Raw genomic sequence first — 25,414 nt, 5'->3', positions numbered from 1 at the left:
AAGCGTAATAATCTAAATCCGGTCCGAATATATCGGGCTTAGGGCTTACTTATATAGGAGGAACGTCCTAGACATAGATAACCTAGCGTACGAGTATAGCTACCCGACGTAGAACCCGGAATATATAGTCGTACGGTGCCTATAGTAGGTAGAAGGGCGGAGTATATAGAGAGCGAGAGTAGCTAGACGCGACTACTACTCGATCGTTACGAACAAGAGCGACGTATAGAGAATAGTACGTTAGGTCCTAAGATAAGGATACCTTACCTAGTTTAAACTAGCTAACGAGACGGAGGAGTAGATAGAGAAGAGGAGGGAGACTAAGGGGATGTAGACAAGGTAGTTATTAAGGCAGGCCTATAACACTAGTATACCCTCTATAAGGAAAGCGGGAAGGCAAACAACGGACAATAGTAGTATAGGAGAGGAGAGGGGTTTTTACCGCGAGCGGTTTCCCCTTCGTAAGACAGAAGTACGTAGAATAGCTATATAGGCTAGGAGGCACTATAACAGCTTAATAAACAATATATATATAGAGTAATATATTAGGAACTAATATGTTGATTATTTTATTCGTCTCTATCTAAGCTAAAGGGGAGAGAAGGTATCTCCCTATAAGCTAAGTTGTCGTAGATGTCTTAGGCTACTAGATCACTTCCTAATTATTAACTCCTTTTAAGATACTATATCTTAATATAACTCTTTATATTAGTACGAGACCGTAGAGCAATATATAGAGGTAGAGCCCGCTAAGATTAAAGAAACTAAAGAGGTAGAATAACGTGTTCTTAACGATAAGGTACTACTAACTTATAAGTTTAGATATAAGAGTAAGGCAATATGCGGACACAAGTATTATAGGGGCGGTAACCCTAAGAAGAAAGGTAGTAACTTAACTTAAGAGTAGTACCTTAAATTTATCTTTAAGCCTTATATTAAGCTAGTCTAGCTTAATTATAAGATAAATAGTAAGCTATTTATTCTCTTAGAGGATAACGATAGCTTATATAGTACGAGAACACTATTTAATAAAGTAAGACTATATAAAGACAGCCTTAAAGACTTCCGCTAGTATACTAATCTACTCTAATCTCCGGACCGTAATATAATTAAGAACGTTTAGCGTATTCTTAAATAGAGGGTGAAGAAATATAAGTATTAGACTGTCAAACACCTTAAGGTAACAATACTGCTTGAATAGGATTAGATCATACTAGATAAGATAAATAAGCTAGTAGATATAATACTAGCTAGGATTAGGTAATATTAGAACAAAGAGGGCCTATATACGGAGTGGTGAGCTAAAAAAAACACCTAGGATTGTGCTATACTATCAAATCTATAGCCTCATTTTGTAGCAGCTGTATACGGCGTCTGCAGCGTGCTGTATTGCTGTATAAAGTGTCTCCAATCCTCATATTAATTTGGCTGGCAACCGGAGATCGGCGATGCCGGAAGCCGGCCATCTTTCTTTCGATCGGCCCTCGGGCCATGGATCGGGATAGACCGTGGTCGAGTACACTGCAATGATAACCCGTCACCAAAATGTGGCGAATCAACATGGCAGATCTTGCATGCTTATTATGCGCACCAGATCTACTTTGCATACATGCACAATGCTCTTGCCGGACGCGATTCGCTGTAGAACGAGAAGCAGTCCTGAACACACCAGCACCGGACTTACTACCGCTACCCCGATCACATACTTGCCGCATTTGGGGTGTGCACTTCTGCGCCTCTTGAAGCCAGCACATCTAGTCCAAAGCTTCGAGCCAATGATCTCATCTATCTCAACGGGAAGTAACCCTTCTTGGGCCATTCCTATTTTTCAGATATCATCACTGCTTTCTTGTCTGCAACACCATATGACTTCGCGAGGATTCAGGCACTTCTTACTGGCACCTTCCTCGGGGTGAACATTTTTGGCGGTCGAACGAACACCATGGCTACAGACTCCGATCCAGCAACGAAGTTCGATGAGAAGCACAATGTGAGGCTCATGGATAGGCATTTGGTATCGGGCAGTGCTAACATCTGGTATTAGAACGATTTCGAGCACAGCTCGCGCATGACACCGGAAGAGCACCATCTTGAAGCAACGCCTTCGCTCCTCGAAGATGAAAAGGAGACGAAACGCATCATTCGGCGAGCCGACCTCCGCCTGTTGCCCATTCTCGCCGCTCTGTACTCTTTCGCTTTGATCGACCGCACGAATCTTGCAAACGCCAGAGTAGCGGGAGCTGATGAAGATCTTGGGTTGTCGGTAGGCGAAAGATACTCGCTGGTCACGATGATGTTCTTCATCCCGTACGTGCTCCTCGAGCTCCCTTCCAATATCGTACTGAGGAAAGTCGGGCCCGGAATCTGGCTACCCTTGCTGGTGGGTGCCTTCGGAGTTGTCAGCATGTGCTGTGGCTTTACGCACACCTGGACTGAACTACTCGGATGTCGTGTCGTCCTAGGTGCCCTGGAGGCTGGATTCTACCCTGGTTGTGTTTACCTCTTATCTTGCTGGTACGTTCGATTCGAGATTCAGAAGCGATTCTCTATATTCTTTCTGCTCGCGACCCTGGCTTCTGGTCTTGCCAATGTTCTCGGCTATGGGCTGTCGCAGATGGACGGCATTGGCGGACTACGAGGTTGGAGATGGATCTTCATTATCGAAGGCCTCGCGACTGTCTTCTTTGCTGCTTTGGGGTTCCTCATCATAGTGCCTTTCCCAGACCAAGCTACAAAGCCGAGTCTCATCACCCGCAAGCCCTTTTTGACGAAGGAAGAGGCAGCCATTGTTGTTGCACGTATTGAGAGAGACAGGGGCGATGTTGCTGAAGACAAGATGAGCCTCAAGACAGTGCTGCGATGCTGTGCTGATTGGAAGGTCCTGGAGTGGGCCTGGCTATACCTCATCGCAGCAACCGTCTCTTACTCCTTCAGCCTGTTCTTGCCAATCATCCTGGAAGACGACCTTGGATATTCTACAGCTTTGGCTCAGATTTTGAGCTTCCCGCCATACGCTGTGGCAGCTCCATGGATGTTCATCACTGCGTGGATTGGCGATCGCTACCGCAAGCGTGGAGCGCTCATCATCTTCAACTGTACTGCGGCTCTCGTTGGACTCTGCTTGATTGGCTTCGCCACAACCAGCCCGAAGGCTCGCTATGCCGGGTGCTTCTTAGGTGTCGCCGGAGGCAATAGCAATGTCCCAACCATTCTCACCTACATGCATAACAATATTGTCGGACAATCTAAACGATCTGTGGCAAGCGCTGTTCTGGTTGGAGCCAGTGGAATATCGGGAATCATCGCAGCCAACATATTTCGACAACAAGACGCGCCTGGATACAAGCCTGCGATCATCACCGTAATCGTGCTTAATGGCTTGAGCGTCCTGCACGTCGTCAAGAACTTCTACGTGTATTCACGTATGAACCGGAAAGCCGATCGCGGAGAGCTCCTTATTGAAGGGCAGCCAGGCTTCCGACTGACGTTGTAGGGGCCATACGGGCTACTTTATGACACTCGACCTGGCCTTGAGATTCGCCTTCGCATCCTTGAAGCTCAGAAGGATCGTCGTCTGCTTTGACAGAAGTCTTGGCACACTTTACCTCATCGACCGGATCGGAATCCTTCTGCCGCGGAAGAAGTGCCTAGCGGATGCGCTGCCATGCTGCACGGCGTACTGTTATATAACTGCAGGGCCAGTCCTCAGCGCTCTCCGCAACCTAGCCTAGGTGGTCTGCCGTGCTGCGCTTTGCTACGGTGACTGCTAGCATAGCCGCAGCGATCATGTTCGACATCACAACATACTTGCAGGTTGGTAGTCCAGTGGTTCGACAGAATCATGGCTAAGGTGCCCTGGTGGGCAGGGATCGTTGGTTGTGTCCTCAATCTGACTGGCACGGCTCTGTTTTACTAGGCAAGGCGTCGACAGGAACGTGGCAGATGAGAGGCTATGTATTGTGATGATACTCTCCATGAGACATAAAGACAATCCATCCACCGGTTTACGGTAACTGGCTCTTTATTATCATCACATTCTGTCATGTAGCATGATATTCGTGCTCATCAGACTGTCCCAATAAGGCATTTCAGTATCCCAAAGTCTATGTCTATACACCATCCTTCTTCTGTCATATTTACACGTATTGCCAAGCAGATACAGTGGTGTTGTCGGCCGCAATGGCACGGAACGCAAAGCCCTCACCGGTCAAGTTGGTACGGCTGGCAGCGTAGATCTGGTAAGCAGTGCCCTTGTTGTCTATCATTTGGTCAGCGCATATCCTCTTCTGCAAGCGGCCCAGCAAGACTTACCTGGAATGTTCGAAGTCTCATTGGTCGCGACAGCGAGGAAGCCAGTGTTCTCGAACAGAAGGTGTCCCTGAGCAATCCCGAAACCCTGTGTGACAGATCCGTTGCCAGTGTAGCCGCTGTGTGCGATGGTGAACTTAAGCTTTCCGTCAGCAGCAACGTAAGCTTGCTGACCGCCTGGCACGGTTGTGTAGAGCGACAGAGTATCGCCTGGGAGGTAGAAGCTGAAGACTGTGCTGGTGGTCCTGTTGTTGTTGATCGGGATTTGCGGGATGTCTGGGGTGTAGGTCGCGGTGTCCTTGTTGAGCCAGAAGGACGAGCCGTTGGCGGCGATAGGGGCGTACTGAATGTCGCCACCGGAGCGGATGGCAACACCGCTGAAGTGGATGGTCTCCTCGCCGCCCTAGCGGGTCTATCGAAATGTTAAACTGTGGTTGAACAGAGACTTGTACTTGGCTTTGTAACCTTGAGAGATGGCAGAGCTGCTGCCGATGCGGCGAGGGCGAGTGCGATGAAGGACTTCATTTTGGATGTGTGGGGGATTATTTGGAGGACTGCGATGAAGTTCGATGCAAAGTGTGCTTGGTCTGAACGAAAATGGAGACCTGCGGTACTGCGTGAGTGCTCATAAACAGTCAGTGATCACCAAAGTCACATTGATGCCATGTCCTGATCTCATGTCGTTAGCCATGTCGTCAAGTTTTGCGGGCCTATACGAGGCCCCAACAATCCAGAACGGGAAGTAAAGCCTGAGGAGAAACACCGATATGCAGAGCTAGTGATGTGGTTTGTGACACCAAATCTGTGCGAGATAGTTCCGAGGAACAAATAGGTGACACCCGCCGGCCGCGTCGATCTGCTGCATAAATTGATTCTCATCGGGTCAAAGAATTCGTATCTTGAGACATGTCCGTTGTTTTCGATTAGCTAGATACTGTTCTATCGGTGTGGAAGAGCGTGGAAGAGTGATCATTGAGAGCGTTATGAGCTCCAAGTCGAGAGTCGTGAATAGCCCTTCTCGTGGTATCAGCTTCTTCCTGGGTAGGTCGCAAAATGCTTCAAGCATCGCGCCAGCAGACCAACCTGTCACGTCAAAACTCATCCCCGCTTCGCAGCTCGCTGTGTTATTGCTGCAATGGGGCACCGGCTGGTGCAAAGGGCAGTGGCCGGAGGTTGTTCCTGAACCAACGCACAGTATCCAGAAGGTACTGGGCCATGCAGGCACCTACTACAATGCCCAAAGTTGGAGCCCAAAGGCACGCATACAAAACTTTTGCGTCTCTGTTGGTGTTCGACAAAAGAAATCGTCCGGGCCTTGAGTACCATCTGAAATTATGCGTCCTATTGCTACCAAGGTGCGCAGTGGGAGCCATGCGATCATTTGACCTCTTAAACGGCTCGACAGTAGAGAGAGCATGAGGCCACCAATGAATGCAATGGGTACGCCGATGAGCATCTGGTTTCCCAACGCCAATTGCATGATGTGTTGCGTCTTGGTTCGATGCTTGCAATTTGCGTTCAATGCAGAGCTCATATTGTACCTTCATGAGAGCGTGCTTGACAAACAGGGCTAATTGCTTGCTCGAGAGAACGTACGACGCGTGGTTGCCGACAACGGAAGCCGCAAGAAGACGAAAGGTGGTTGAGAAAGGCCCACAGGGCTAAGCCGTGAGATGCATCCCTCTCACGGCATGACTCTGTAGATTGGGTACTCATCTCCAACCTCCATTGGAATGATGTTGAAGCTGACATAAGAGTCGATGTTCTCCGGTTCCAGCGCCACAAATGCAAGTGCTGCGTTTTTCTGCCGGGTTGTCACCCAAAAGCTCCCAGCTGGCAGCTCAACGTAGATGCTATCAGACCTTGTCGTAACGCTAGAGAGTACTGTACCCTCGTAGTACTGGCTGGAAAGAGTTGCGTTCGTGATCGTCAGTGCTTCGACGACATCTCTGTAAGAGTACGGCAACTTTTGAACTTCCAGGCCTGAAGATTTGAGCCGATCGACAAGGTCTGTCCAGGCTCTAGGAATGAGATATGCTTCAGGTCGTTGTCTGGTGAGGTTGGCAGTGGTCGGGGTGGATGAGTAAAACTCAACCGGGGCTTGGACGAGGTTTCCGCTCTCATACTCCACGAATGTCCACTGCCTCGTAGTTCTGCTCGTACCATCAGTGACGATGATGCTGTCTGTGCTGTTGACAAAGGTCTCTATCCCACTTTCCACAACGCGAATAACGTCATAAGCATGATCGGAAGCGGTTTGCACAATCCCTTCGATCATGGCCAAGCCAGTGGTGACCCTCCTGGGAAACTCCTGGTCTGCGAGGCCGATACCACGAGTCTCGCACAAGAACACGATAGCCTGGCTGAGACCCATGGCATTGCGACCAATTTTGGCGTCACTTCCAGCCTCGTAGTATGTGATCGTTGAATTGGTCACATTGCTGCTCGCGCCAGTAACGTATGGCTCCCACCTGAGACCGTACGACTCCACGCTGGCGCCAATAGCAGGAGCAAAGAGCTCTTCGGACATTCGGCGTATGCCCTCATCGATGTTGAGGTTCTTCGCCGCACTAAATAGAGCGTCAGCACCTGGAAGATAGCTGCCTCCATAGAGAGCCGAAGCCGTGTATTCATGCATATCAGCGGCAACGTGAGGCGCGAATCGGGAGAACGTCTTTTTGATATCGCGAGTCTGTTGGCGAGCCAGCTTGGTGTGATCACGATTCGGGTCGTAATTGGTGGCCAATGTCCGTTGAAAGTAGGAGACACCATCGGGATTGTATCGAGTGAGAATCATAATATCGACATTATGCAACAAAGACGCCGCCCACGTCTGGTTGGCATCGAGCTTTCCCAGGAATGCCATGATTGCTTGGTCGCCAGCAGGCTCCTTTCCGTGTACGCCTCCTTGTAGCCACACGCGGACTTTGCTACGTGTGTCATTACTTCGCTGGCTCCAGGGCTGCGAGGTGTACCAAGGCTCGGATGAAGTCCAAGGCTGAGATGATGTCGAGAGGTAGACATAAGGGAAACTTCGACCCTCTTGTGATAGATACTCTGCTGAAAAATAATTCATCCAGTAATTCCGGAGGTCGAGCGTTCTCAGATAGTAATCCATAGATGCATGGCTGGTGGGCGAGTCAGTGCCATTGTGGAAGCCTCGTAAGATAGGCCAGCTCTGATTGTCCAGTACCCATGGCGACAGTAGCTGCACACCTGGATCTGCGAAGTTGGACTCGACCTGGGGTGAATCACGACGGACCGTGACATGGTTGTCGCCGTATTGCACAGCGTGTGCTGCCGGTACCAACGCCGAAAGCAAGGCTCCCGTACGCATCTTGAGCGGCTGAAGGACTCGTCGAGCTGCTGTGCTCTTTCATGGTGGCTTGCGGTGCTGTCTTAAGCAGCCGGCATGCGGCCACCTGCCATCCCATCGCAAGGCGGTCACGCTGGAGCCCCATACCTGCTGGCCTACACTTGCCATACAAAGGTAAAGTGCGGCGCAGCAAATGATAGCAAGTGCTGTTTCCGCGGCGGAAGGTGGATATGATGTCGACGGCGCTGTCGCCAAGAGCGGAGATTGGGCTCGGCATCGTGCTGCACCCATGCCATCAATCAAACTTCAGTGGAGCTCCCTCCAGACTTTCAAAAACATCTTTCGATTGCCAATGTGGCTGCCAAAGCATACAAGAAGTGCTCAACCCATCTTCCTCTTCGCATTGTCAGGCAGACTCCCCCGAGCTTTCGAGCAGCGCAGACCACCGCGAGCAACTCGAGGCTGGGCAGCTTGAGGCTCTTCATTGATCGTTCATCTTGGCTTTGCTTGACGGCTGCCAGCTTCAGGCAAGCTCCTCAGTGCTATCACTTGGCAGCCATGTGTTCACCACGCGAGATTCTCATCCATGCATAACATATGTGGAGATGGGTTGGCCGATGCTGATCGCTGCCGCAAGGGCGGTATTAGAAACGTTCAAGACTGAGCTGAACCCTTCCTTTCCAACCAGATAGGCATCCAAAACAGCATGAAGCCCCTTGTCCAATCCACCATTGCGCTGGCAGCGTGCACGGCATTCAGTTCGGCAGAGACGGTGTACACAGGAGATACGCTCTCTGGATATCCGGTGATCTCGGCGCTCGACATCACCGATGTACCTTCAAACACGATATCACGGTTCTGGCTGTCACCAGGAGCTGGACAAGGCGGACTGGCATACTTCCTACCGATTTTCGTGGCGAGGGGCAACGAGGAGTCGCTTGAGATCGGCCGCAAGCTCTCCTTGTCGGCGTCCATCCATGGAGATGAACTGAATCCTGTCGCTGTGGTACAGAAGGTCTTTGCACAGCTTAACGAAAGTGTGACATCTGGCGACTTCAATGGAACGATCATCGGACTACCCACGCAGAATCCACAAGGCAACTTTCTGAACCAGCGAAACTTCTTCACAAGTTCCTCCAACGGGTTCTTTACAGATCTGAATCGTAATTTTCCAGGCAGGAATATCTCCAGCGGGGGCAGTCTTGTGCAATCGTACACTGATGCTATCTGGAACAACGTTTGGGGCAACTCTTCCAACGTTGATGTGGCCGTTGACTTTCGTAAGTACCTCGCTTGACAGGCTTACTCGATCGATGCTGACCTTGAGACTAGATCCTCTGTCCACAGGCTCGAACGGACCACTCTGGGCATATGCAGACTACGGCTTTGAAGGCGTGCAGCGTATTGCAGAGCTAGCACAGCCAGACATGATTAAGATCGATCCCGGTGAGCCAGGAAGCATCGAGACAACGTGGGTACAGAATGGCATTCCTGCCATTACGCTGGAGATTGGACCAGCCAACATCTGGAATCAAACACTGATCCAGCGTGCTGTGGACTTTACCTTCCGTCTACTGAATGATTTGCAAATTACGAGTGGCGAGGAGTATCAGCCAGACCTGTCTAACATATATGTTGCAACGAACTTCTCGAATCCTCGTGTATTGTACAGTGGCTGGGTTGAGCTCGATATTGATGTACTGGAGGATGTCGAGGAAGGTCAAGTCATTGGTCGGGTGTACAACTCCTGGGGAGATAAGGTGGAAGACCTGATGTCGCAGGTGACGGGGAGAGTGTTGACGGTGCTGGTCGACCCAGCTGTCGAGATAGGTGCCAGCGTTGCGAGCATCGGCTACAATGCCACGAGTGGTGCATGAAGTAAAAGCCATAGACTCAATTCACAACGCATCCACGATATGCGTCGCCATTTGCCTCAACGACGGACGAATTGTAGCCATAACAAAAGAGTCGATGCTCCCACAGCCCCGCCGATTGCTCGTTTCAGTGTCAAAGACTAGAGAGTCATTCCTAGAGTGCTACCCAAACCTGTCGCCATGACAACTAGAGGGTAGCTGTAGAAAGCTCATAATCTATGCCTCTAGCTCGTGGGCTGAAGCCACATCGAGCGCGGTGCCTTCCCGAGAGCAGGCTGGGCGCTTACAGTCCAGGGCATAGTTTTTACAACCCCTGTTCTTCCACCTTTCCTCATTAGGAAGGATGTATCCACTGCTTGGCGTAGCTCATCACCTGGTGTGTCCTCCATTGTTGGCTATTACTGCCTCGCAGCGTTCTCGCATACTCTTGCATATACGTTGTATGTCCTCAGGTGTGAGCTTGGCCCATTCTTGATAGTGAGATTGAAGGTAGCAACACCTTCTGAGATGGACATGGATAGCCGGAAGGGGTTAGCGTAAATACAGGGGTTGTAAAAACTATGCCCAGGACTGTAGTAATAAAAAGAGTTGTCTTTTGGCACGCCCTGGGACAGAAGAGCAAAAAGAGTATTGACCTACGCAGGGATCGAACTGATAAGTTATTAGCGGAGAAACCTCATGGATAACGACTGTATGCTTACCCTGCAATCTCTTGATACCGACTGGATCGTAGTCAAGCGCCTTGCCATTGGGCCAGCAGGCCACAGCAGTACACTGCTTAAGGCGCACTCTTTTTTAATTATTTATATAGCATTAAAAACGCCGGCTGCGAAGATGCCAGCTTTGAAGAAGTCCGGAGCAGTGGGCTGTCAGGAATGCTTACGCACGGAGCTTGTCTATTTTGGCTTAGCTTGAGCTAGTGCATCACATGATCCAAGCAGATGAATACCCCAACTCGTTGGCCAGACGTGCCTGCCTACCAAGGCAGTTGCGAATCTCAACACAGTACATCAGGGTCTGCCTATTGCATTGTGCACGTTGGGACTAAGCCGCTGAAGCTGCAGAGCTCCTGCGACCACATCTCGAGATGGTCGCAAGACCCTTCGATGACTTCATCATCAGACTCGCTGGAGTCCATGTCCATGTACTCATCCATCGGTGGTTGAATCTCATACTTTCACAGAAGCTGCGTAGATCTGACATCTAGAGATAACTTACTACCAAGCAACAGTTAAGCTCGCCCTCGCCAACATGGGCCTCCCACAACAACCCACCGAGCATGCCCAGTCTCATCCAGACTCGACCACTTCACCACAACCACAACCCGGCAAACCTCAACTCCCACCGGAAGCCCTCGACCTCGCCAGCAAGATCTTCGACTTCGCCCGCGAAGGCAAGGTCGCCGAGCTCCGGCAGTATCTCACTGCTGGAATACCCCCGAACCTCACCAACCACAAAGGCGACACCTTGATAATGCTCGCCGCATACCACGGACATCTCGAAGCGGTGGAGATGTTGCTCGAAAAAGGTGCAGACATGGACGTACTGAACGGTCGAGGGCAGAGTCCGATAGCTGGCGCGGTATTCAAAGGTTACGATGAAATTGTGAAAGCGATGGCGGAAAGAGGTGCAGATCTGGCTGCAGGACAGCCAAATGCGATTGAGGCGGCGAGGATGTTTCATAGGACGGAGATGTTGAGGTTGTTCAGGGTGGATGAAGAGGCGAGTTGAAGGTTAGACTGCACAAGGAAGCATGTATAGATGAAGCAAAGGGAGCATATGTCGGAAATAAGCGAGCCGACAAACGGCGGTATTTTGTCACATCGCACCTGCCTCACTTCACCTCAGCCTACATAGATACCTGCGCGTTTTATCGCACACTTTCTTTCTTGTTAAAGCACGCCACGGTCACACATCCGATCGCGGCACATCACCAGACCAGTACGCAGGTGAGTGTATAGCATACATGTACCATCAAAGACAAGCCTCGCTAACAACCTGCCTACAGAGACCGCCAACAAGCACAATATCACTCTCAAAAATGCCGCCAGAGATGCTGGCTCACATCGGCAGCTTCGTGACCGACGAGACGCTTGTCACACTGCGGCTTGTCAACAAGGCGATCGAGAGCGCCGTCTTCGATCGCTTTTGCCAGGTGTACTACTCCGAGCTGTCTTGCTGCATCCTCGATCCCAGCCGCTTGCAGAGGCTGAAGCGCATCACCTCAACACCACATTTGCTGGCCAAGATACGCAGCATTCAGCTCACCTTGGATGCATTAGAAGGCCACGTGTATAGAGATACTTTATCGGTGGCGCTACAACTCGAGTCAGTGCAACAAGGATACGGCTTCTGTGACGAGCAGACTCGCTGGCGGTGGGCTCTAGTCTCGGGGCTGAAGCACAAAATACCCGACCACAACAGCATAGCCTCAATCATGGCCGACCTCGAGGGAAGTTCACGGCTTTCCATCGACATGGCACTAAGGCCGTTTGATGAACTACACAGTGACGTGGTGCAGCGCACACTGGAGGTTATCATGCGCACCACGTGTCCCATCAACAGGCTCGTCCTCGATGAACTATGCAACATCTCGCTACCGAGACTGCATCTCATTACATCAATACCGCTTCTTCAAGCCGTCTCCCCGCCTCTCCCTCTCACAATCCCTCACCGGAAGCACCAGATCCTCCTCAGGATCCTCCTTCATCTGATCATGCATCATCTTCACCGCCTTGTCCGCCAGATACTCAATCCCATCCCCGACCCTCTTCAGTACTCGATGTGGCGACGCAGAACGACTCGAGCTCCCTGATCCCGGCGGCGAGTCGTCTGACGAAGCGTACGGACTCGAGCGATACGGTGAAAGGTAGGTGCTATTGTAATCATGCTTGGTGACCGTCAGGCCATTCTCGATGTCCGGAATATGGTTGGGCACAATTATTGGCGTGTGCCTACAGTGGCTCCGCGGTGGAAGTGGCGCGGTTCGTGATGAAGAAGCGCTCCTTGGTGGACCTGGTAGTGAGTTATTGGTCATGTTGATGAATGACCTCTGCCGTCTTGGTGCCAGGTCCGCCAGCTCAATGCCGAGTCCAATGGCTTCGATGTCGGTGTGCTGTTGAGACTTCTGCCGTCTGGTGCGCAGACATGGCGTCTCAAGGCTGGGTGTGTCGGATGATGTAGTGAAAGCAGCGCTGCCGATTTCTTGGTTCACGTGCCCAGTTTCGCTCGTGTCTTCTGGAACCTTGGCGTATTGCTTCTTGCCATGCTTAAGAGTAGCTTTCTGCCGCAGCAAGAACTTCGGTGGGAAGTTGACAGCATAGAGTAGAGCTGCCACGGACCACAGCACCAAGAGAAGGACTAGAAGCCCGTACGCCGATAGAACGTAGGAAGTCGGCAAGTGAGTCTCGATGCGTCGTTCCCCTTGGCTCACAGACGAAGTAGCTGCAAGGGCTGGAGGTCCTCTGATGGTCGTTTGGTGGTTCTCGACTGTTGTAGCGGGCGCATACGTGAATCGCGCGTGAGAAGCCTGTGCAGTAGTGGCGACTGTGCTGAAGCCAACCGCGGTGGGCACCTCCGTACTCGAGAACATCGAGACTATGCCCCTCTCTACTGTTGTCCCATCGAGTGTCTCCACAGGTGCGAGTCCGATGAGTCTGTATGTCCCAATCGTGCTGATGGATGGTGGCTCCTCGCGCCTCAGCTTCTGCGCTTGGTACTTCGCTTCGCGCTCCAGAGTCCAGTGTCGTATCGCAAGATTCGAGTTGGTGGCCGTGCTCCCTTCATCGCTGGCGCTTTTGGTGAGTGCCTCGATATTGTCGATCTTCGAGTTGCGCTCCATTCCCCAATTCCTGGCATGGTGTCGCGGGATCACGGTCTTTCCGTTCTGATCGGTGCTGGCAACGTCGTTCGCTTGAATCTTACTATCCCCTCTAGGGCGTCCAGAGACGGCTGATGTAGCGCTAGTGGCGGTCTCTTCAACATCCTGTCCACCTCTTCCTCGACCATCATCGTCAACCTCCTGTCCGCCCTCGAAATCTCCGGACTCGGCATCGGCTCGCTCAAGGTAAATGGTCCTTTGCGCTGTTGGCGGCATTCCTCTACTTTCCGATGGGCGCAAGCTCTCGCACTTTTCTCTAGCAACTGTGGTAAGAAGAATTGTGTGGCGAAGAGAAAAAGAGCGACAAGGAGAATCGGAAGTTGTGTTTTCCAAGTTGACTGCGGCTCCCTTTCTTGTAAGTCGTGCGAGACTTGCATTGGTGTATGAGTCTTGGAAATATGCGGGTGGCAATGCGGGATGTATGCAGTGTCTGAGGTGGGTGTTATGGTAAAAATTGAAAGCGTTTGCTAGCGCCATTCTTCCCAACTTCACCACAACACCGCGCACTTCAATTCTGTCCACTTACACTATTCACCACGATACCTGCTGAGTACCTATTCATCGTCGACTCGCGCTCTCTTGCCCTTACCGCCACCCGAATCGTCCTCTGCTGCTCGCTTGCTCGCGCCTTTGCTGGCAGCATCAATCATGGCTTCCACGCCGAACGGATCATCCTTCCTCTCCCTCTCGAACATGACTGGGCCACTTCTTGCTTCAGCGGTCTCCGTGCCCTTGAAGCCTTCCTTCGGCGCCCTTCCTAGCGTATCGAACCTCTTCGCGCCTTGAATCTTCTCGAGTGTCTCACCGCCATCCTCATCCTCATCTTCTCCCACGGAAGGTCTGTAAATACTGTTCAGCGCATCACGTTCGGCGAAAAGCGGCTTGTCGTAAGGCTGATCCTCGTTGAAGCCAGCTGCCATACCAGACGACTGGTTGAACAACCGCGAGTCGTACATAGCCTCCTTGTTCTGTGTAGGCTTGGCGAGACCCAGCGCGACCTTCTCACTGACATCACGATTCTGCTCTCGTGCCATCATCTGCATCCGACGTTCGTGACCCATGTTCTTCTGGCGAAGTGCACGTCGCTCTTCGTTGCGCTGGTCTGCACGTTTCTGCTCACGTTCGCGACGGTCCTTTTCGCCACCATCAGCACTTCGGCTACGTGACCGAGACCGAGACGAGTAGGATGACCTCGAGTCGTAAGAAGAGCGACTGTCCACAGATCTGCTTCGCGATCTTCCTCGATCGGAGTCCCTCCGAGGTGCCATGGCAGCCTCTCTGTCCGCGCGTGCCTTTTGCGCCAGCTGTCGCAGGTGGTCCTCCTTGGCTTCCTTCTCTTTCTCCGCCAGACGCTGTTGCATCTTCTGTCTTTGTTGCACCTCCTCTCTTGCATGTCTATCCGCAGTGTGTAGTGCTTCCGCGAATTGTGCAAACTTGTCGTTGATTGTGACATCCTGCAAGCCTCGTCCATCCGCTGCCAATCGCTTGTCTAGAGGTACAGTATAACCCTTGGGGTTCTTCCAGTTCGATACGGGCGGAGGAATCTTCCATGCTTCCTGATCCTCTGCAGTCAACTTGCGAGGCGGGGAGTGCATGACTGGCGGTGGAGGAGATGGCGGACCACGGGGAACCTTCTTGATCTTGTGCTTCGGTGGCTCCATAGGGTCTTGTTGTCTTTGCACAATCTTCATGATACGGTCCTGCTTCTTGCCATTGTCGCCCATCTGATTCGCCGGTGTGTACCGCACGAATGTAGGCTCTGGTCTCGAGGTGCCTTTGACGTTCTTTGGCTTCTGTGCTGCCAACGTACCATCCACCAAACTCTGCAGCGCCTTCTGCGTGCGCTCTTTACTGGCCTGCACCTCTTCCTCGCTCGGCCTCTCCAAGCTGATGTCGCCCACATCTGCACGTTGTCGCAGCGGGATGAGGTCCTTGAAGCTGGCGTGCACGATGCGCTTCTCGTTGTGCCCTCTCCTCGCAATCGCATCATACTTGACTTTGCCTTCGTTGTCCACCTGAATCGCTAGAGCATTCGAAGAGGAAGGCTGACCTTTCCTGCCCATGTCTAGCGGATACTGTGCCATGGGCACTTCCGGGAAAGCGCCTCCATCGCCATAGTCCTCCGCATTTCGCGGTCGCCATCCTGATCGCTGTCCGTATGCTGGTGGTCCTGACCGTTTCACGACTAATTGCTGTGCCTCGATATCGGCGGCGTTGACAACTCGTGGTCCTTTTTGTTGCGTGTGTGTCGGCAACTCCTCGTCTTGGCCGGTGTACTTTGGCTTCGGCAGAGCGTTCGAAAGTGCTAATCGAGTCGCCATGTTGTGGTATGAATGTAGGAACAAGATGTCGTCTCTGTTGCTCGCTCACTTCCCATGTTCAATCATGAAATCTGCGGCAAAGCTTGCGGGCAGAGTTTCTTAGTCATGAAATCTTGGCGAGAAAGGCATTCACTTGGGCCTTCACCTTCATGACTACAACATCGTGTAGCGATATCACGAAGTCACGGCGGCTCATGTCCATTGCTATTGCTTGTAACGATGATTTCAAGCACATGAATCTAGCTTCCGCAACATACAGCACATCACGTTTGAGGCACTTCTTTTCACAGCAATGTCAGAAGACCTTCGAGATGAGGTAACATCCATCAATTCCATATACGGCGATCATACACTCTCTTTGATCGAGTCGGACATATACGCATTGTCATTACCTTCTCAGCCCGAGGTCTCTCTACGCCTCGAATTCCCTTCAGACTACCCTGATACACCTCCATCCGTCCTTGGCACTCAACACATTGGAGATGCAATTGCCAAGGGCGAGGGCACTGCCATCTTGGAGCTCGTCCGCGATGTACTCGCTGAGATCTACGCACCTGGTACTCCAAGCATATTCGAGCTCATCGAAACCGCTGGCGAGAGACTTCAGCAGCTCGGCCTGGACCGAAGCTCAAAGGACGAGGAAGAACAAAATGCTCAAACGAACGGTCAGGATCTCCATTCAGACTTTGACGACTTGAACATCTCTGATGCAAAGCAGCCTTTGGACGAGCTTGGCTATCCGCCACCATGGACTACTTCGGAGCCAGTCTCAGAGAAGAAGTCTGTCTTCATTGCGCGAGCTGCGCCAGTATTGTCTGTCGATGAGGCGAAGTCTTATCTGGCTCACCTTCTTGCTACGGACAAGAAAGTCGCCAAAGCAACTCATAATATCACGGCCTGGCGGATTCGTGGAGAGAATGGTGTTCAATTTCAGGATTGCGATGACGACGGCGAAGACGCTGCCGGCGGCCGTGTGTTGCATGTTTTAGAGCTCATGGGTGTCTGGGATGTCATGGTCGTGGTGTCAAGATGGTATGGCGGCGTGAAGCTCGGTCCAGACCGCTTCAGACTTATCAACCAGTGCGCGAGGGATGCTGTCGTGAAAGGTGGCTTCGCGGCTGTCGAAGAGGAGAAGGCCACTGGCAAAAAGAAGGGGAAGAAGTGATGAGGCGAATGGACACGATCGGGACTCGGCGGTCCAGGTCACCTCCAAGAGCATTGAGCCCAGCCGAAAGACCGCAGGTCACGATTAGAACGAACCAACGCACACCTGGCTAAGGTCAGCGCAGAGACATCTCTGATTTGACGAGAGAACGATGGCCTGATCATGCAAGTCATGCGCCATCAACATCGCGCCAACACCACATTCCAGATTGGCGCCAGTTAGCTGATAACTGGCAAGACCATCTGAGATCCCCAACCTGAGACCCGGAAACTGAATACATCAAGCACATGATCACGATACTCAACACCGGCACTCGCCTCATCACCGCCATCCCGAAAATCAGCCACAATAACAACAACCACAATCCCCGCGCGGCACTCGAGCCCGCTTCCGTGCCCACCACGTTGAGGAAACCATGATTCCAATCTTGATGAACAGCGAAGCACCCGAACTATGTTACGACCGAAACAACCAAAACTTGGAAGTTCACAAATCTTGTATACTTCACACATAACTACGTGTCAGCACAATCCATAAAGCCATCAGACAAGAACCCATCAGAAACCCAGCCAGTGACGTCGCTACGATATGGCAGGGCTGGGATCCCTAGAGTTTGCTGTATAGACCCACTACGGTATCGCAAGCGGCGGTGCATTGCGCCAGTGGCAGCGCTGGCGTAAGTATCGTGGCTGTATACCGGCAGTGGTGTGTGCGCGGCCACTCAATCTGTGGAGATTAGCCGTGTCGGTCCCCATGCACCCGCGAAGCGGGTGTTGGACAACCCAGTGATATTGGACACCTCAATAAAACCACGCTTTCCAACACGCGTTATCTCATCAATATGGTTGCTTCCATCTATCGTGAAGAAGAGAGCTCATCAGTGAGGGCGTGCAGTGGTACTGCGACGCGTCAAATCCAGGTCCTGTCAAGCAGGTAGCCGCCAACTGGGGTGTCGATTACCAACGCTTCAGAAGACGACTTCTCGGTCACAACTCACGCAGCACACGGCCGCGTACGCACACGGTGTTGACAGACGATCAAGAAGCTGTTCTTGCAACCTACTTGAGGAGGTGTGACAAGATAGGCGTATCCGCGCGACTCCGGATGGTCCAGATCAGCGCAAATTCGATCCTCAAGCGATACCATACTGGACCTAGTTCTTGCATGACTTCGAGGCCTTCAGAAGGCAAGCAATGAAGCCAACAACCATCATAAGCGGCTTCGAGAAGTGTGGTATCTACCCCTTCAATCCGGAGCCAATATTGGCTCGTGCAAGGCAAGACCTAGCTGCTCTTCGATCGAATAAACGAGTCTCAACACCGGAGCCGATTGTCAACGATAAGCAGCTTCCAACAACAGTGAGGACCTTCGGTCGATACACTGCTGCGCTTATAGCTGATCCATTGATAGATGAGTCTATTAAGCAGCGACTGGAGCCACTCTTCCGTGGAGCCCAGATTGCTATTGTTGAGGGCGCCGAAGCAGTAGCTGAATTGAACAACACCACGGTCCGCCAGAACGCTCGCAATGCTCGCAACACTCAGAAGAGACAACACCTTCAGCGTGGATGTGTCATGAAGGCTATCAACGCAAGAGCTGCTATACAAGAACGTGAAGAGAACACAGTAAAGCAGCTTGAAGCCCAGCTAGCACGTGCAAGAACAGGTGAATTGAGACACCGGATAAGCAAGATTATGAGCTATATCAAGGGGACATACAACAGACCTGCTTATCCAGTGGAGAGACGGAAGATTATGCCAATATGGCTTGCCTGTATGGACGATATAGCCAATAGATAGTTGAATACACCTCATTGATATCGTTGAGGTGTCCAATATCACTGGGTTGTCCAACACCCGCTTCGCGGGTGCATGGGGACCGACACGGCTAGGGCTGGTGGCGAGTGCGGCCGGGAGTGCGCAGTCATGTGAAGAGACGTCTGGAGTAGATTGCGTCTGGCCCGAGCATGCGGTGCGAGATTGCGCCTTGAGATTGAGGGTGTACGCACCCGTAGCTGGGACACGTGCGCGTGCGGTTGCGTACCGATGTTGAGGATAGAGTGGTTAGAAGGTGATGGAAGTGGCGATCGAATCAATGGTTGATGAATGCAGTAAGATGGCCATCAAGCAGTAAGTCGTTCTCTTCGCCGAGACGCTGATATCGTTCTTTTACTCGTACAGAATATGTGCCATATCAAATGGTCCGCTCCAAGCTGTCTTCAGCGAGCGTGTAGTGCTGTCATCAAGATTCGTCTCAACACCTCAGTGCAGCTGTAACAAAAGATCTCCACCCTCTCATTCTCATCAAAGCCATCCTCCATCATCATGAAATTAGACGCCTGTACCTTGCGCCTACGCTAAACATTACAGTAATCGAAAACACAAATCATGATCCATCTAGGCATCAGAAGCGACTCTGTTAGATACACTCCTCATCTTTGGAAACGACGACGTCGCACCAAGCTTCAGCGGCCAGTCACTCGAGAAATCGTCTTGGTCACCCGGAAACGGCGGCAGCTCAATCGTCGGTGCTCGCTCGTTCGCTGCGCGAGCGACCATCTTCGGCTTACTGATGCTCGAATTGCGCGGCGATTGCGGCGCCTGTTGTGTGACCATGACGGGTTCCGGTTCTTTGACATCCTCCAGGTAGCTTCTGCGTGCTGCATCCTTCGGTACGAAAGTGTCCCGAAATTCCTTGCCGATCCGGTTTAGACTGAAGTTGGACGATAACTTGTTCATGCGCTTTATCGGGAGCTTCAAGGATGATGTGGTGGAATTTGATCGCTGGCTCGATACAGTGTTCTCGCGCTTAATGAGACCAACAGATCGTGGCTCCAGTGGTGTGCTTGGCGTTGAAGTTGGATATGGCGTTGTTGGTGAGATGGCACGAGCGGCTTCCAAAAGTGGTACATGTCGGGAAGCAACGCTTGATCGTCGTTTGACTTCAAGCGAGCGGTCGATGATTAATGAACTCGGGGCGGTAGATGCGGGTGAGTCCATTACTGACGAGTTGACAGATCCATGGTGGCTGTCTTCGCTGCTTCGAACACTTTGCTGCATTGCTGAGTTGCGCCTGGAGCTTGAATTGGGGTTTAGACTGATGCTTGCTGGTCGGACTACTCCACGCCTTGAGGGAATGTCGACGAGCTTTGGCAGTGAAACCACTTTGGCCTTGCCGGCTGACTGGATCTTTACCGCTTGTGCCTCACTGCATTGCTGTTCGACTTGGTTGCAGCTTTCAGCAAGAGCTTCCGGTAAGGTAAAGTCGCTGATGCCGCTGTAGTCTGAGTATACACTGGAGTTGTCGTCGTCGATAGGAGAAGCTGTCTCCTCGTCGGAGGTGTACCCGCGTAATTGCGACGAGTTGTTGACCAGATGAGTGACTGCTGTAGGTGCCTTGCCATCCGAGTTCAAGGCCTTGGTAGAGGTGAACCAGCAGTCATTGTACTGATTGGTAGCACCAGTGTAAAGATTGTTGTTGTCGACCATCTTGGACTGTTGATGTCGAGTGTCGCAGTTGAAGTTGAAGTCGAAGTTGAAGGCCGGGTTGACAAAGAAGTCCTCGATGGGGCGAGAAGCACGGGAATCAGCCATAATTACTGCGGAGAGTGCTGGTCCACTAAGATGTCCGTCGGTTGACGGTCTCTAGTAAAGGTCGAAACCGCCGAGTCCAAGGTCCACCAGGGTGACACGCGAGAATGACGCTGCAAGCCTCGATATCAGGGACTGTGCTATGCTGTGGAGGAGCTGCAGGCTGTAGCAGGGGGTACGCTGGTATGTACCTGAGTCGGACCCTGGTCGGGGACCGAATGCCAGCGATGATCGAACGTCGACACGTTTGATGTTGGAGTGGGCAGATCGAGGTAGATGATAAACAGGCAGGCGATTCTCCGATGCAGAAGGTGTGTTTGTAGAGTCTTGTCCGTGATTCCAGCTGAAATGTCAGGCCGTGGCAGACAGTACGCCACTGGGTGTTAGGCTCCCGACTGACAGGCGTGCATGCAACACTGAATGGACGCCGGCAAGCCGAAGGTCGCACAAAAACGTCTCGAGAGCTCGTGGGTGCAAGCAGCGGCGCGGAATGGATTGTGGTATCAGCTGTTAGTCCGCTGCGTCCGGATCGCTTGTGTGACGGTCAGGCACACCATGCGAAGGCGCCGAACTCTCGAGAGGCAGGCGACCGCTGACAGGGTGTGGGCGTCGCTACGTTTTTGTCTGAGCTGGTACCTCTCTAGTCTCGACGAGTCTATGGGCAGACCCCATTTTCGACTACGGGCAGACCCAAGCTGATGTAATTAATCAAAGTCCATCAAACCACATCCCCACCCCCCAGCCCTCCGCTGCACCCGGAGCCTCCCAAGAGATCCTCCCTCCCTTCGGGGGGGGCCCTCCTACCTTGGGTCCCTCCCAGGTTTGCTTCGGCTACGAGAAACAGAGGGCTATTAGCCCTCGCCGGGCGGGCAGGTACAAAGTTGAGTCCTCAGAATTTGATTGATTACATAAGATTGGGTCTGCCCATAGAATTTATGTCTAGTCTTGGCTATTCCTCGTCAATGCTCTTCCTCCGCGAGCCGGCATGATTGAGGGCGAGCTACGATGAACGGCTCGAAGCGGATTGCGCATAGCTGGAGTGTGCTATGCTTGCCATGCGGTCCGCCATTCGGCACGGACAGGCCCAATCAAAGTTTTGAATTTTACCATCAATAAATAGATAAGCTGCGGTAGTGGAAAACTTAGCGCCTCCTTACCGGCAACTGTAGGCAGATACTAGTCGGCAAGTACGTCGCTGCTATTCGGCAAGTAGCAGGGTCGACATATCGTATCTCGCGTATAAGCAGGGTATTCGTTACCCCCTAGGATATAGCCTCACACCTCCGAGTATCTTTCTTCTCCGCGCACTCGAGCTGGCAACGAGTGGGAGGGGGGCCCTCACGAGGCAGGGGTAGGGGCCCCGCCGATGTGCCCTCCCCGAGGCCCAACAGCGACGTGCAAGACAGTCGTCGTTGCTTTGCTTAGTTACTTGCACAGCAGTAAACAGGCGTTTTGTTCAACCAAGATTACAGTGTACTTGCCGAATAGCAGCAGGGCACTTGCCGACTAGTATCTGCCCAACTGTAGTGCGCGGGAAGCTTCGCGCCAAAATGGCCCTGATCTTCGCACCTTCACCTTCTCTCTACAGAAGACACGCCGGTGCGACACCTGGCTTGAAGTCTTGTTGATTGATGGACGAGTCGAGCCTCGCAGCGATGCCCCATCTATCATACATGTAGCAGCGATATGGTGTGTGCTATAGTGGCAAGCACAGTCGCGACTCGCCTGTCCCTCACTGTGAAACAGTGATACAGTCCTGGGCATAGTTTTTACAACCCCTGTTCTTCCACCTTTCCTCATTAGGAAGGATGTACCCACTGCTTGGCGTAGCTCACCACCTGGTGTGTCCTCCATTGTTAGCTATTACTGCCTCGCAGCGTTCTCGCATACTCTTGTATATACGTTGTTTGTCCTAGGTGTGAGCTTGGCCCATTCAATCTTGATAGCAGCTATTACCTCATCTCGTGTTGTAGGAAAATGAGCACCTACCCTATGCTTAAGAAGAGCCCATAGATTCTCAATAGGGTTGAGATCTGGTGAATTGGCTGGCCATTCCATAAGGTGTAGGCCCTTCTCCTTAAATAGACTCACCGTTGCCTTCGCCTTGTGGATTGAGGCGTTGTCTTGCATAACAATGCAGTCCTGCGAGCCTGTTGACACTCGCTACTTCTCAATTGCCGTGTGGATAAGAGAGACAATCTGGCTGCGATACACCCCACCGTCGACAGAGCCCTTCTCGAATATATGGACTTCTATAGGTCCATCTGCAGAGATACAGCCCTATATCATACAGGCTGAGAACTTGCGGAAGCGTGCTGTAAGACAGTGTTCGTAATAAGCCTCATCTACCCTGCGTGTCACATAGACCTGTCCGAATATTCCACACCTAAATGAAGCTTCATCTGTCCAAAGGACCTGAGCCCACTGTTCCACTGTCCATTTAATATGAGCCCTTGCCCATCGAAGCCGTGCCTCCTTGTGTTTCTCAGTTAACAACGGCTTACGTGTTGCGACATATCGTGAGAAGCCCTCCTTCTCAAATACAGCTCTTACTGTCCGGACGTCGCTGAAGATGCCCTCTATCGCGGCAATCTGTTCGTATCGCAGGCGGCGGCTATTAGCATCAGTGGTGGCTCGATGGACAAGTCGCTAACGCTTGGAGGTGTTGATTACAGGTGGTGGGCCTCTCTTCTTCGGTGTGGAAGGTGGCACTCTTTCAAGCCGTGAGATTACTGAAGAGACAGAGCCTTTGTTAGTATGAAGGGCGTCTGCAATCTACTGTAGCGGCCAGTGGGCGTGTTTGTGAAGAGACCACATCTCGCCCTTCTCGAATTCGGTAAAGACGCGTCCCTTCGGCATAGTGGCGATAGATAGCGCGTGTGTGAGTGTGTGGATAATGAGATTGAAGGTAGCAACACCTTCTGAGATGGACATGGATAGCCGGAAGGCGTTAGCGTAAATACAGGGGTTGTAAAAACTATGCCCAGGACTGTATTCTATCGTGATGGGTACTTCCAAAACACTTTCACACCTTCCGCAACTCGACGCACCCTGATCGGCTCGCATTGCTCCTGCCTCCTTAACACCCACCCTTTTGACGCGGAATACGTTGCAAGATTGCTTCCGGCCACTTCAACAAGCTAGGTATCTGTTGATAACTCATGGCACATGTGCAGACTGCAGTCGACGATGGCTGCCAAGTTCCAACACTCCAACCAGACGCTGCACTGCCATCGATGATCGCGGCTCAAGGATTAAAAACTCTGTTCGCGGTTCTTCCTTCCAGAAGCTCAGCCGTCACAAACCCAGCTGACAACATTGAACGGATGAACCTGGCCTCACAGCGCCGCACGGTCCCGGATATCTTGCTTGTCCAGATACACTTTTCGACTTGATCGTTGGGCAAGCTGACCTGGTCTTTTCCTCGGAGCCTCGCGGTTTGAACGTCATGTCAACAAGATCCTCCGCGTACTCCGGCTGAGCAGAGTGACATCGGAGGAATACCGCATCAAAGTACACCTGCAATAGTACATGATCGGCCGCCTTAAGATGCGACACAACGGCAGCACGTGTGCTGCTAGCGCAGCGGCGGCAGAAGGTGCGATCGGGCAGATGAGACCCAAGATGGGGCTTCGGATCTCTCTCGCGAGCGCACTTCTCATAGAGACATCACCGCATCGCTCCAAGTTACAATCATCAGATGGCCTCATCAGCCTCGGCGACCGTGAAGGCCACTGCACAAGTGTCAACCTACCGCGATACCTGGCGTGTTTCTGCTTTTCTCCATGAGAACTCTCCTCCAGCTACATCGTCACGCAGACGTCTTAGCGATGCAGCCGTCCGCCGAGCTCTCCAGCTCACAGCTTACATCGCACGCATCGCAAGAAGCCGCCCAGTGCCGAAACTGGCTGCACCAGCTCGGAAGTGGCTTCCGTGAACAGTAGCACGATGAGCGCCAAACGGTGAGAGGCGGCGACGTGCAGACATCCTGCCGACGTACACTGATGTCCTGCTGGCGTTTCCGTATCAGGGCTGCCGGGCACATTTCGTGTTGTGGGATCGTCACGGCACACAAGGTTTCACACATGTCAGCCGCGTGAGATGTGCAAAGCTAGACTACTGGAGTCTGACTCGCGATCTTAATACGAGCCACTGCCAGCCATATGAGGATAATGCTGTTGTGTTATGACTATGAAACCGACTGAAGCAGAACGAGAAGATGAAACGAATACCGCGGCGAACACTCCAATGATGCATAGCACATGCTCCACCTGCAGGTACGATCTCACTCCTGCATCGTGAAACTGCAGAGCTGCTCAGCAAGCACTGCGGAGAACCGCATTCATGGCGCTCTCTGTCAGCTCACGCGTATGTACTACCAACATTACGACGACATCGCCTATGGAGGATGTTGACTGGTTGAAGCGGGAAGGCGCATTGCAGGGCACAGCTGAAGTGTGTCAGACATGGATCGATTCTCGGTTGCACGACATCATTGTCTCAGCCTCAAGGTCGTCGACAAAAGGGATGGTCGACTATAGTCGCCTGTATTGTCTGGTGAGTAGTGGATCATCTTCTTATGATCAGCACTATCAACGCAGATGTGATCGTCGTCGTCTAAAAACACAAACCTGACACCGACCGGAAGTGTGTCTGCATGTTTCGCACCGACCTGGCTTCCTACGGATCGACGTGATGATAAGGGCATCGCCATGTCAAAGGATCGCGAGTCTGCTGGTGAACAGGCCAGTCGTTCATGCAGTTTGATTGTAGGTATGTGTTTCATGTGCGTTGTGAGCTATTCAAGGCTATCTCGAAACTATCGGTATCAGCAACAGCTTCTCACGTAACGCACGAAGTCGTGCATGTCATCTCGCTCATCAGCCTGTATCACATTTGCGACCCAAATACCGACACATCACTGCCGAGGTCGACTCGCGTACTTGAAGCAGCGCTTGCT

At 52.0% G+C, this 25,414-nt stretch overlaps 10 protein-coding genes across 10 annotated transcripts; 5 read left to right on the top strand and 5 right to left on the bottom strand.

Annotated features, from left to right (window-relative positions):
* Positions 1–1,942: 1,942 nt before the first annotated feature.
* CLAFUR5_07258 (uncharacterized protein) lies at positions 1,943–3,493 on the top strand (the record flags this gene model as incomplete). The annotated part of the gene is made up of 2 exons (XM_047906406.1): positions 1,943–1,990; positions 2,045–3,493. 2 exons carry the CDS (start codon positions 1,943–1,945, stop codon positions 3,491–3,493), a joined length of 1,497 nt encoding a protein of 498 aa, XP_047762986.1.
* A 643-nt stretch (positions 3,494–4,136) lies between these two features.
* On the bottom strand, positions 4,137–4,833 carry CLAFUR5_07257 (uncharacterized protein; the record flags this gene model as incomplete). The annotated part of the gene is made up of 3 exons (XM_047906405.1): positions 4,137–4,258; positions 4,312–4,711; positions 4,774–4,833. 3 exons carry the CDS (start codon positions 4,831–4,833, stop codon positions 4,137–4,139), a joined length of 582 nt encoding a protein of 193 aa, XP_047762979.1.
* A 458-nt stretch (positions 4,834–5,291) lies between these two features.
* CLAFUR5_20059 (uncharacterized protein) lies at positions 5,292–5,627 on the top strand (the record flags this gene model as incomplete). Its single annotated transcript, XM_059462909.1, has 2 exons — positions 5,292–5,322; positions 5,392–5,627. 2 exons carry the CDS (start codon positions 5,292–5,294, stop codon positions 5,625–5,627), a joined length of 267 nt encoding a protein of 88 aa, XP_059319041.1.
* A 365-nt stretch (positions 5,628–5,992) lies between these two features.
* Positions 5,993–7,645, bottom strand: CLAFUR5_07256 (Carboxypeptidase 2; the record flags this gene model as incomplete). The annotated part of the gene is made up of 1 exon (XM_047906404.1): positions 5,993–7,645. The coding sequence occupies one exon, from the start codon at positions 7,643–7,645 to the stop codon at positions 5,993–5,995; it is 1,653 nt and encodes a 550-aa protein (XP_047762978.1).
* A 685-nt stretch (positions 7,646–8,330) lies between these two features.
* Positions 8,331–9,501, top strand: CLAFUR5_07255 (uncharacterized protein; the record flags this gene model as incomplete). Its single annotated transcript, XM_047906403.1, has 2 exons — positions 8,331–8,904; positions 8,957–9,501. The coding sequence occupies 2 exons, from the start codon at positions 8,331–8,333 to the stop codon at positions 9,499–9,501; spliced, it is 1,119 nt and encodes a 372-aa protein (XP_047762981.1).
* A 1,248-nt stretch (positions 9,502–10,749) lies between these two features.
* Positions 10,750–11,229, top strand: CLAFUR5_07254 (Putative ankyrin repeat protein; the record flags this gene model as incomplete). The annotated part of the gene is made up of 1 exon (XM_047906402.1): positions 10,750–11,229. One exon carries the CDS (start codon positions 10,750–10,752, stop codon positions 11,227–11,229), a length of 480 nt encoding a protein of 159 aa, XP_047762980.1.
* Positions 11,230–12,118: 889 nt separating this feature from the next.
* CLAFUR5_07253 (uncharacterized protein) lies at positions 12,119–13,594 on the bottom strand (the record flags this gene model as incomplete). The annotated part of the gene is made up of 1 exon (XM_047906401.1): positions 12,119–13,594. One exon carries the CDS (start codon positions 13,592–13,594, stop codon positions 12,119–12,121), a length of 1,476 nt encoding a protein of 491 aa, XP_047762983.1.
* A 338-nt stretch (positions 13,595–13,932) lies between these two features.
* Positions 13,933–15,699, bottom strand: CLAFUR5_07252 (Pre-mRNA-processing protein 45; the record flags this gene model as incomplete). Its single annotated transcript, XM_047906400.1, has 1 exon — positions 13,933–15,699. One exon carries the CDS (start codon positions 15,697–15,699, stop codon positions 13,933–13,935), a length of 1,767 nt encoding a protein of 588 aa, XP_047762982.1.
* A 292-nt stretch (positions 15,700–15,991) lies between these two features.
* Positions 15,992–16,864, top strand: CLAFUR5_07251 (uncharacterized protein; the record flags this gene model as incomplete). Its single annotated transcript, XM_047906399.1, has 1 exon — positions 15,992–16,864. One exon carries the CDS (start codon positions 15,992–15,994, stop codon positions 16,862–16,864), a length of 873 nt encoding a protein of 290 aa, XP_047762985.1.
* A 2,396-nt stretch (positions 16,865–19,260) lies between these two features.
* CLAFUR5_07250 (uncharacterized protein) lies at positions 19,261–20,457 on the bottom strand (the record flags this gene model as incomplete). Its single annotated transcript, XM_047906398.1, has 1 exon — positions 19,261–20,457. The coding sequence occupies one exon, from the start codon at positions 20,455–20,457 to the stop codon at positions 19,261–19,263; it is 1,197 nt and encodes a 398-aa protein (XP_047762984.1).
* Positions 20,458–25,414: the final 4,957 nt, after the last annotated feature.

This window comes from Fulvia fulva, chromosome 6 (genome assembly GCF_020509005.1).
Source record: "Fulvia fulva chromosome 6, complete sequence".
Taxonomy (NCBI): Eukaryota; Fungi; Ascomycota; class Dothideomycetes; order Mycosphaerellales; family Mycosphaerellaceae; genus Fulvia; species Fulvia fulva.
The sequence above is the reverse complement of the archived record's forward strand: the minus strand, read 5'-3'. Positions and strand labels throughout refer to the sequence as shown.